Source organism: Daucus carota, chromosome 4, assembly GCF_001625215.2.
Source record: "Daucus carota subsp. sativus chromosome 4, DH1 v3.0, whole genome shotgun sequence".
Lineage (NCBI taxonomy): Eukaryota > Viridiplantae > Streptophyta > Magnoliopsida > Apiales > Apiaceae > Daucus > Daucus carota.
The window spans coordinates 29277683-29289742 of record NC_030384.2 but is presented as its reverse complement, the minus strand read 5'-3'; the positions used below and the strand labels follow the sequence as shown (position 1 = coordinate 29289742).

Genomic DNA, 12060 nt, shown 5'->3' with positions numbered 1-12060 from the left:
TTTTAGATGCAACATTTAATCTGGGCATTATATCCTTGTAGATAGTTGTGTTTGTCACGATATTCTTGTCTGATATTAGTTCCGGGATCAGACACTTGTTACAAATATAATATCAGGCCAATCTTATTGTGTCAAAGCAATTATTCTACAAAAACTGTAACACATTCTGATAACTATGATTGGAGCAGTACTAATGAATAAATCTGGAAGAAGACCACTTTCTTTGGTATCAGCCACAAGGACATTTCTTAGTTGTTCCCTAACGGATCTGCTTTCTTTCCTCAGGTATCTCACACAATCAACAACTTTAGAGTGTTTATTAGTAATTTCTGATTATAGTGTTTTGTTCTTCTGTGTGATTACAATTTTTTTGACTTTATTTCTCTTATTTAATTGTGTTGAATTGGATTAAAAACTGATGCTTCACTGGGTAGCTATACTAGCAGTCTCTGTATATTCATAAATCTTACAGAGCCAAATTTTGTTGTTCTGTTGCATTCACTTTCTGTTCCGAAATTCATGTGTCTGCAGCAAAGAACTGGGAATTGCACCAGTTAGATATCAATAATGCCTTCTTGCATGGCTTTATTGATGAAGATATTTACATGCTTCCTCCTCCTTGATATAGTAAAGCTCAACCTGGTTTAATGTATAAACTGAAAAGATCAATATATGGTCTGAGACAAGCTGCTAGGGTGTAGCAGCTAGACAGTGGAATAAAGAGCTGACTAAACATATACTTCACCTTGGTTTTGTGCAATCCAAGCAAGATTATTCTATGTTCACTAAAGCTGATCCTTATGGTACTTTTACAGTGGTCTCGGCTTATGTTGATGATTTTCTGGTTGCAGGTAATTCCTTATCAAGCATTGGAGCTGTCAAACATTTTATTAGTACAATTTTTACGATCAAGGATCTTGGACCATTAAAATACTTTCTGGGTATTGAAGTTTGGAGGAACTCTTCTGGTATATTACCAAACCAAAGAAAATATATCATTAATCTTTTAAAAGATACATCTGTACAAGATTGCACGGTGACTTCTTCCCCCTTTCCCCAAAATCTATCCCAACCCAGAAATCTATAGGAGACTTGTTGGAAAGTTGCTTTACTTGAATATGACAAGGCCTGATATCATACTCTGTCCAACAACTTAGTCAATTTCTACGATCTCCTGCACAATTTTATCTGGAAGCTGCTCAACATGTTCTCTGATATCTCAGTGGTACCATCAACTAAGGTCTTTTTTATTCCGCTGATAATGATCACATTTTGAAGGGCTACTGTGACATGGACGGGGGAAGAGTTTTACAGCTAAATCTCTTAGTGGTTATGCAGTTTTTCTTGGCAATTCGTTAATTTCATGGAAAACAAAGAAACAAAAAACGTCAAATAGTACTTGCGAAGCTGAGTATCACATTATGAGTTATTCCTCTAGGTTCTCATATAGTCATATGGTTACATGGTTTGTTTGACGATTTACTGGTTTCAATTCCTACTCCTATTGATTTGTTTTGTGATATTCTGTCTGCAAAATATATAGCTGAAAATCATGTGTTTCAAGAACGGACTAAGCATCACAGGAATTGATTTTCCAGAACCTGGTTTTCTGCCATCAAAGAGGGTGGCAAAGACAGGGACTTGTTTAAGTGACTATTGCAAGAGATTCAACATCCCATTCGAGTACAACTGCATTGCTAAGAAATGGGATTCCATTCAGCTAGAAGATTTAAAGATCGTCGAAGGTGAAAGGCTGGTTGTCAATTGTTTGTACAAGCCAAGGCAAGTGCCTGATGAGACAGCCCTAGAAAGCGGTCCACAAGACGTGGTATTGAAACTAATTAATCAAGAGAATAAATCCTGAGCTACTGGTCCTTGGAGTACTCAACGGCAGTTACAATTCTGCCTTCTTTAAAGCGCGGTTCTGAGATGCTTTAGCTCATTTCTCCAACCTCAGAGTCTCAGACATGTTTGAGGCTACTTTACCCCATGAAGATAAAAGCAGATTGGTTATAGAACAGATGATGCTGGCAAAAGACACGATAACCGTAATAGCCTGCGAAGGAACAGCCAGGGTCGAGAGGCCTGAGAAGTACGAGGCTACCAGCGGTTGACATCCCGAATCACGAAGGCTGGTTTTATGCAGACACCTTTGCCAAGAGAGATCCTGGCTGAAGTACAAAGAAAGGTTAGGCTGCAATACAACAAAAAGTTTCTCGTTCGTGAAGACAACAATTGGATGTTGCAGGGATGGAATGGAAGAGTTATCTATGCTCTCTCCTTGTGGAAACCTGTCCAACAATGACTATTATACATTTGTATTCTACACTGTAATAATCATTCCACTGTAATCTGCCTAGCCCGGAAATGTAATCCCGACAATTTTCTAGCACAGGCACCAGCTTCGCTACTAAATAGTCTGTATTCTAGAGTTGCTTCATACTAGATCTGAAACACGAAGGGCGCTTACCCTGCTCCCGAGGTTTTAAAAGGAGAGGAAAGCAAGTGAAAAGTAAGTAAAGTACTTTCATCTCCAAAATGGATTGAAAGTATATTACACACATACATCTATTACCAACATACATAATCCACCAGGACTAAAACAGTCTTCAAAGAGTATTATAACTCAAAAGGAAATCCGGTAATTATTTGGAAACATAATAACAAGAAATCCGATTGTCTTGCCTGAAACGCAAAAGAAGGAAAGAAACACAATCCAAGAAAGAAAACATGATAACTGAAAAGAGCAGCAACGTTTTCAATTGCAGTCGGCCTGGGTAGGGGTCTGTTTATGGGTTGTAGAGATGCAGATCTCAGTTACCACCATTCTTGACGGAGCTCGAACTACCACCATGGACTTCATCGGTATGGCTCTTAAATGCATCGAACTCGCAGAATGACTTGAGGCAGTTCATCCAGCCACATATGAACATCTTTCCTTTCCCCATATGAATCTTCTGGATTTTGTTGACCGGCGCTTCACAACTAAGCAAACAAAAAAAATAGCTCAACTTTATGATTTTATCAGGGTAACAACAGAAAAACATACTTTTTGATACTAAAATTATGATGTTTATACAACTATAATCTCCATTGTTAATAAGATGTATTGATCTACTCAGGCAACAAAATACAGTACAAGATGACAGATGTGTGCATTAATTTGAACTTACATGTAGCACTCAGAATTGCTTTCCAAGGCGCAGTCCATGCAGAAAGCATGTTCACAGGGGCTCTGCAACATATACAAATAAAATGGATGGTAGTTTGCTATCAAAAGTTCAGATTGAACAATATCAAGTGACAAAAGATCTGCAGGTTTACATTGACTGAAACTAAATCAAAACCCACTATATGAATTGATTTAAGAAGATTTAAAATGCAAAAAAGAGATGGCATGAAAATATTTAGTAGGGAGATAAAAGTAGAGAAGTGAACTCGAGTTTATAGCCTTTGGGCAAAGGTAAGCTAATTGTTCTATCTATAAAAAAACTTGTCGTGAGATACAAAATAAACAGACCAAGTGTTATCCTGATTGGATAATATATTTATACACTCACATCTTGAGTACTAAGGATAAAACTCCAGGAAATTAATGAGCTTGCAACAAATAAAGGAAGACAAGGAGTGTTGGAAGGAATTATACCAGGCGACCATAAATTGCAATCGGTATGTTGCATTTAAAACAAATATGAACTTTATCTCCTTCTTTGTTACCACTGCGAACAGTGGCTTTAACTTTCTTTACAGGTGCAGCAGCATACGCATGTCCAATGCCTTTCGCCACCGACAGATCAGATATGATGAGGTGGCTGGGACATGCTGCTCTGACATTTTCCCCTGTCCCAGGAATTTTCTCCCCTGCACATTCAGAGGACGAACCCTTCTTTGAAAGGATGATCTTAAGTGGCCCGGGCTTCATTCTAATAATACAATCACATAATTGGAAAGAGTAATTAATGAGCATTAAAAATTAAATCGAAATTGTGTACCAAGATTGAATTACGGAATCTATAATTGCAACAACAAACAGATCAGTAATCCAATCAAACTTAACAGAAAATTTTCATCAACAAAACATCACTTCCAAGATAGAAACATAATCACAACACTTACTTGATTTGTTATGATGATTCGCCCTTATCACTTGCTCACAAATTTATTCTCTTCTTCTTCGGTGCCTTCTCTAATAACTCTATGGATGAACTCTCTGGAACTCATATGAAGACTAATATACCAGGGACACGTAATGTGCCCAATATAACAATGCCACGTATCAAAGAGAAACTCCCGTATTTATGAAAACAGGGGGCCGGGTAGTCGGTTTTCTCGTACCATTTAACTGCTAAACTCCAAAACCGTAGAGAGCATTTTAGGGTATAGTTCCAAAGACAGTAAAGATGGCAACTTTAGCTCACCAGGAAGCTGTTGCAGCATCAAATGCAACACGCCCAGGCCCGGCTAATGGGACGTGCAAGAGTGAACTCGCTTGGAGCCTGTATTTAGAGGCAATTTAGGGGACCGATTTTCTGCGTCCTTTATTTATTAAAACAAATAAAATTAGAATGGCCTCATTTTGAAATAAAATAAAGAAAATGACATTTAAATTTATCTGCAGAATCTCCAATCCCTGAAAAGGCATAAAATAGTTTCTGATATTTTAATTCTTCTCCATATAACAGCCTAAATCTAAAGAGGATTCTGAACTGCAACTGCGAAATTCACTTGAACCATCAATCATGTTGTACGTTATATAGTCATACTCTATTATTCTAAATTAAATATTTCTAGTTCAATTAAAACTTAATTAATTGTTGTTAATATATAATAAATCTTTCCAACCTCTGGTGGTTGAATGCTAAATATATGTTTGGTAAGAAGTGCAGACACATATTTCACCATTCATAAAAAATTTAAATATATGAACTCTCTCAAACATCAGCTCGTTACAAATCATAGTTCTAACACAATACAGAACACCGTTAGTGAAATTTCAGTTTACGAAGCACCCGTTATGCTTATAAAAACATACTATAAGTATGGAACAAAACACAACCATTGATTTCAAAGCAAACTTAAAACTTGAAAAACCAAATAAATGAAAGCATAAGTTTAAATAAAACCCGACCAACATGGAGGCACACATGATACACAGCAACAATCAAGTAAAGCTAACAATGTAACACACGTTACAAAAGATAAAATAAAGATGCAACTATAGAGTAGTACAGACCATAACTATTTAGGAACCAAATGCGATGCATGAGCTAAGAAGGATCAACATTATAAGCGCTAAGGTTTTAATTATCTAGATGAATTTGGTTTATATATACTTATATATTCAGATTGGGATTTTGATAGGTTCCTAGATAAATTTAGATATTAGCTATAGAACTATATTCAGAACAAATTCAATGTTTAAACTTTTATTCAGAAAAAGAAAATTATAAAAATAAGTTATAGAACTATATTTTATATGAGTCTTAAAATGCGTGTCGAGCCCTCCATTTCAAACGATAAGAATTGGACGGGACGGAGGGAGTAATCTTTTAAGACAATCTTTTATTAAAATAAAACCTTTAAGAGTTTTCCCTTCATTTTCCGGTGGATTCAGAAATACTTATTAGTGGATTCAAGTTGTTCAAGGATTTCTTACACTATAAGAGTCCTTTGGTTATGATATTGCTCATATAAGAACATCAAGTCTTATATCATTATTGATGATACCAAAAGCCTCAAAAGCAACACATCTCAAATCCTGACACACACCTAAACCCTAAATCATCCGATGCATCCCAGAACCCAAAATCATAACACTACTTTCTACAGAGATACAAGTCAGTCAGTTACGCATCATACCTGAAGGTAAAATATATTTAGCCAGTATTCTTGCGCAATGTTTATGACATCAGTTCAGGTCCTTAAAGTGCATAAATCGAACTATGTTTATATAGGCTGGCAAATGGTTTAAAGTATACATATACGAACACGCAGTTTCTCGGCACCCTGACTAAACAGCTATAAAATACGCTCGTCAAATCAAATGTTACAACTAAAATGAAAACCTAACGAGTAATCTTAATGTCATCCCTTTTGTTTCTCAGAATGATGACTTGTAGCATGTCAAGGCTTATTCCCTGTCGGCCCAGGTCATATGTTCATTCTTGCTCATCTCAAGATTTAATTCATTCAAACGGATACTAGCCGGGATTTATTAGAACAGATACTAATTCGTAAGACATCTTACTTTTATCGATAAAAAGAATTAATCTTTTACCCCTTAACTTATTACATAATCAAGTCCACTCAAAATGGGTTTCAAGATTACACAAGAATTACACAAAGAATTATAATGCATACAGCTTCTCAAGTTTATCATGAAAAAAAAATTGACATTTAAAATCTTTGCTCACCAAAATAACAACAGCCCTGCTTGTCTTCATCAAAGCTGTGCCTACGCCAACGACCGGAAGTTCTCTCATCGCCGGTATTCCAATTCTCCGGCAACTTCCAAAATTTTCGCGGATTAAAACCGACAAAGACACAGTTGGGCCGAGCATAACCATGAAAATGAGCTGAATTTGGAATATGGGCTGTCAAGATTTGATAAAAAAATTTAATTAACCATGTGCCGTAGTGTAAAGATTGTTAATTGAAGGAATGGTGTAGCTTATAATCTAGATAATTTTGATCCGATACACAAACAATATAATAATTAATCTGACGTAATGATTGCAAGTTTTATAAAATACTAGCTTATAGCCCGTGCAAGACACGGGAGCTTTTTAATTATTTATAAATTTTTTAAATATATTTTAAATGGTGTGCAAAAATTTAATTTATAAATAATAAATTAATATTATATGTATCATGCCAAACTATTAAATTCTTTCTATCAAATTTGAAATTATTTTAAGTAGAATATGTGATACCAACTCCTATTAGATTATATTTATAAATGTATTTTATATTAGAATTATTATAATGTGATTTAAATATTTTTCTAAAATTTTTAATGGTTCGAGATTAAAATTGAAACACAATTTGTTTTGAATTAAGAACATGAATCATAAACATGCAATAAGATGGTAGAATTTGTTTTGGATTAATAAAAAAAATTTGTATTCGTTCCTCACATAAATCGGGCTTATTAATTTTAAAATATATTAGATAAAAATAATTTTGTGACGGTGCGATTTATATGATTCTACAAATAAAATTGGTAGAAAATATTTATTTTGGATTAAAAAAAATCATAAACACATGAAATACAGAATTTGTTTTGGATTCAGAAAAGGAATTATAAACATGCAAGTAAATATCAGTTGTATTATGGAACAGAAGTTAATTTTATTCTAATCTAACGGTGCTTATTTGTTCAATATGCGATCCAATGTGATAAAAATAATTTTGTGACGATGTGATTTATAAGATTCTACAATTAAAATTTGTAGGAAGTATGTATTTTGGATTAAAAAAAACAAAAACACATGAAAGACAGAATTTGTTTTGGATTAAAAAAGGAATTACAAACATGCAAGTAGATGTTAGTTTCTTTATAGAACAGGATTTAATTTTGTTCTAATCTAACGGTGATTATTTGTTCAATATACGATCCAACGGATAATAAGCTTTTGGACAATAGGACCATGCGACCAAATTATCTCCCTTACGCTTATTATATATAAGTATATAATAGTTTAAATTATTTTAATTTTTATCGTAAAATTGATATAAATTATTTAAGATAATTCAGAGACGATTTATGAAATTAATTTTATATATATTTAAAATATGTGTCAAGCATAATAGATTTTTTAATTTATTATTATTGTTTTTAGATATTTACATTTTATTCTTTAAATAAAATTTAATATTTCATGCGGACTAAACAAGACTGCCTCCGTCCCGTAATACTTTTCCTTTTTCTCTTTAGCACGTTTGCCAACGTACAATTTTAATCGTTAATATCTTTAATTTTATATTAATGATAAATATAAAAATTTAATTGTATTAAAATACTCATAAATACAAATTCAACAATATAGTATATTTGATATTATAAATTAGGGTTTGTAATTTGTGTTGTGTTATGAACAGTGCGACATGTCAAACGATAAAAGTGATTGAACTTGCAACCCAAAGCAACTTATATATATTTTGTCGATTACATACACAACAAAACAGCTTTTCTTCTTCTCTCGGGTTATTGCCAGACAGCAGCTTCTTCTTAAGGTTTATTCTACACCCAATTACACGTACACACACAAGCACTTTTATATGATTAATTAGTTCCAACTTTAATTTTCGGAGTGCACTTGTTCGCGTTAAAATTGATATAGATAGTGTAATTGAGAATTATTACTATTAGAAAAACTGTTAATTTCGACATAATACTTTTTACAAATTTTAAATTTGACGGAATGCGTCTAAATTAGCGACAGTTGAAATTACGCGAATTTTTTGTAGTTTATGTTGATTTGTTCTTCAAATTTTAGCTATTAATTTGTGTATAATTAAAATTCTGCTACTTCGATTATCAGATATGAGGCCGATCTTGATGAAAGGGCACGAAAGGCCATTAACGTATTTGAAGTATAACAAGGAGGGTGATCTCCTCTTCTCCTGCGCATTAGACAGAAACCCCGCTGTTTGGTATGCGGATAATGGAGAGCTTTTAGGCACTTACCGTGGCCACAATGGGGCTGTCTGGGGTTGTGATGTTAGTCGGGATTCGAAACTTTTGATAACCGCAAGTGCGGATCGAACAGCGAAGCTATGGGATGTTCAAACGGGGTCTGAGCTGTTTACGTTTGAATTTAGGTCTACTGTGAAATCAGTTGAATTTAGTGTTGGAGATAAGCTTGCTGTTATTGCAACAGACTCCTTTGGTGAAATGTCTTCTGCGATTCATGTGAAAGAAATTGCGGGAGAGCCTAGTGAGCAGTGCGGTGATACTGTGATTGAATTGGCACAGCTTGGAGGGAGAAGTAATAGAGCTGTTTGGGGACCGTTGAATAGGACGATAATAAGTGGTGGTGAAGAAGGTGTTGTTCATGTTTGGGATGTTGAGACGAAGAAAGTGATTTATGAGTCGGATAAGGAGACTGGTCATCAGAAGGCGGTTACATCACTTACAAAATCAAGAGACGGTTCATGTTTACTTACTGGTTCCATCGATCAGTCAGCTAAGCTTTGGGACATCAGATCAATGAGACTTGTCAGGACATATAAGGCTGAAGCACCGGTTAATGCAGTCACACTCTCTCCGCTACTTGATCATGTCGTGCTTGGAGGTGGTCAGGATGCATCGCATGTCACAAACGATCCTCGTGCTGGCAAGTTTGAGGCCAAATTTTATCACAAGGTCCTTGGAGAAGAAATTGGATCTGTGAAAGGACACTTTGGTCCAATAAATGCATTGGCATTTAACCCTGATGGAAAAAGTTTCGCGAGTGGAGGTGAAGATGGTTATGTGCGATTACATCACCTTGATCATGACTACTTCAACATTGCGATTTGAATCGAATTACTTAGTTAGGTTGCTACGTCTTTTTTCAGATATCTAGATAGGCAGATAGCATCTTGTTTTAGATATAGAATTTACTCTGTGCAGGCAAAATCTGGTCTTTTCTGAGCTTTTCAAATTCTAGGCTTTAACATGTTTTTTCACGTTTTGTGCTTCTGCATGATTACAATCTTCTTGACTTTTACTTCTCTTTTTTAATTGTGGTGAATTGGATTAAAAATTGATGCTTCAATGGGTAGCTATACTAGCAGTCTCTGTATATTCATAAATCTTACAGAACCAAATTTTGTTGCTCTGTTGCATTCACTTTCTGTTCCGAAATTCATGTGTACGATGCTATTACACTCTAACTTTTCTATTATAACCATACCTACATAGCATCATTTTTATTCAGAATGGGAGCAGTTCCTTCGGTGATCATGTCTGAGGATCCTCTACTTCTTCTGCATTTAATGTGTTTGCAGAACCTTCTTTATCTCATCTTGATGAATCTTCTTTAGCTGGTTCAGCGAATGTGTTATGTCTACAACCATCTTCATTTTCTCAAGCTAGAACTGATCCAAGATGGATTGAAGCCATGGATAAATCTCTCAGTGTTTTGCAGTTTTTCTTGGCAATTCATTAATTTCATGGAAAACAAAGAAACACAAAACAAGCTGAGTATCGCATTATGAGTTATACCACTAGCCACTAGGTTCTCATATGGTTACATGGTTTGTTTGACGATTTTCTGGTTTCAATTCCTACTCCTATTGATTTGTTTTGTGATAATTCGTCTGCAAAATATATAGCTGCAAATTATGTGTTTCAAGAACGGACGAAGCAATCTTCATGTGGATTTCCATTTTATCAGAGATTTGTGGTGGATAATTCCATTAACATTCTACATGTCAAGTCTGTTTTGCAACTAGCTGATGTTCCCACAAAGGCCTTGGCCCTTGGGTGCTGAACAACATGCTTTTATTTCCTCCATGCTTGGCCTGGTTTCCTGGTCACCTCCCAGTCCAACTTGAGTGCTGGTTAATAGAATACTGGCTGGAAGTTGGATAGAAAATGTATATATGGTCTTTCTCTCCTCTCTTTTGTGACATGATTCTGGAAATAATATTCTACATATCCTTCTTCTTCTAAGTTTCTAACCTACTCTTATGTTATTACTGTAAAATCATCAAATAACTGCTGATTTTATTAATCAGTTTCCCTTCCAGGTTCATGAGTAGGCTGTTCGTATCTACACGTTCTGATTACTTAATCAATTCAATTGTTAATCATTATTAATTATGTTATCATGTTCCAGAGTGTTTACTCACAGAGTTTGACATGTTCGAGTTACGTGACCAATTCTTTTTATCTCAGTTTAAAGCCTTGCTCCCGAGTTTTTTTAGGAGAGAAATCAAGTGAAACTATGTTATATTTGCACTCACTTTCACTTGCTTTCGTCCCTTTAAGAAATTCGGGAGCATGAATAGGAGTGAAATTCACTTACTTTCCTCCCTGTTTAAAACTCGGGAGCAGGGTGTAAAAGTCAGAGGAGTGAAGTCTATTGTCTTACACTTTTAGTTAATTGATTTTAAAACATAATTATTTAGTGAAATAAAAATCCTCAATATTCGTTTTTAATCCGAAAACAATTTATATTATTCAGATTAAAATTCAAGAAACCTGAGTGAATACGATCCCACTGCTCACTAATTTCTACCAATAATAAACATCTTGCACAGAGGACAATAATTAAAAAAACACATCAAGCTACTGTTAGTGGTCAAACAAGCGGAGAAATCGGTACATAAAATTCGTTTTTAAATTTTGCTTTTTCTGCGCATGCCCTCTTTTCAGCTCTCCAGTTTTCTGTCTAACACCCAGTGACCCAGATATTAGAAAACAGATAATGCTGCTTTAAAAGATTATGCATTACATTGTGCTTGTTTGGTATCATGATGGAAGTTATTTCCTATGGTAACTTCTACTTCCTATCTACATTAAATATCAGGGAAGTAACACAAACGTGTTTGGTTGACATGTTGGATATTTTACTTCCTGCATATTATTTGTTTTTATTTTTTATTTTTTTGGATAATATATTTTCATAATCATAATGTCTTTTATTATAATTAAATGATAAATATCATTTTTTGATAATAATAATAATCATACAAAATTTATACGACTTTTAAAAATTACTCCAAATTATTTAGCAATAGTCCATACTAATAATTACACAAAAAATTAAAATTAATTAATTGTATTTTTTATTTTATATAAAATTTGTATATAAAGTTATAAACAAATTAATTATTCAAACTTATTCCTGACTCTAGATTGGATTATATTTTATAAATTTTTGACAAAATAGTATTATTAATATGTTACCGTTTTTTTTATTTTTTTAAATTAAAAGAACATATTCTATATTTTTAATGAATAAATATAATTCAACAATATAAGTTTGAGTTACATATAATAATAATAAATAAATAATAATAATCTCTAAAAAATTTAATATTTAACTTTTTTACTATTATATGTATCAA

At 33.9% G+C, this 12060-nt stretch overlaps 2 protein-coding genes across 5 annotated transcripts; one reads left to right on the top strand and one right to left on the bottom strand.

The window, feature by feature from the left end:
• Positions 1–2506: 2506 nt before the first annotated feature.
• On the bottom strand, positions 2507–6690 carry LOC108216547 (E3 ubiquitin-protein ligase HAKAI homolog). 4 transcript variants are annotated; one of them, XM_064092728.1, is made up of 6 exons: positions 6414–6690; positions 4419–4536; positions 4117–4345; positions 3647–3923; positions 3174–3235; positions 2507–2985 (listed from the first exon to the last, which is right to left on the bottom strand). In XM_064092728.1, the coding sequence occupies exons 4-6, from the start codon at positions 3920–3922 to the stop codon at positions 2814–2816; spliced, it is 510 nt and encodes a 169-aa protein (XP_063948798.1). In that variant the 5' UTR covers position 3923; positions 4117–4345; positions 4419–4536; positions 6414–6690; the 3' UTR covers positions 2507–2813. The 4 variants fall into 4 exon arrangements, with proteins under 4 accessions (XP_063948798.1, XP_017244828.1, XP_017244829.1 ...); XM_017389339.2 differs by having other exon boundaries at positions 4117–4536; XM_017389340.2 differs by having other exon boundaries at positions 4117–4496.
• A 1458-nt stretch (positions 6691–8148) lies between these two features.
• On the top strand, positions 8149–9749 carry LOC108218063 (eukaryotic translation initiation factor 3 subunit I-like). The gene is made up of 2 exons (XM_017390986.2): positions 8149–8235; positions 8544–9749. The coding sequence occupies exon 2, from the start codon at positions 8546–8548 to the stop codon at positions 9521–9523; it is 978 nt and encodes a 325-aa protein (XP_017246475.1). The 5' UTR covers positions 8149–8235; positions 8544–8545; the 3' UTR covers positions 9524–9749.
• The last annotated feature ends 2311 nt before the right edge of the window (positions 9750–12060 follow it).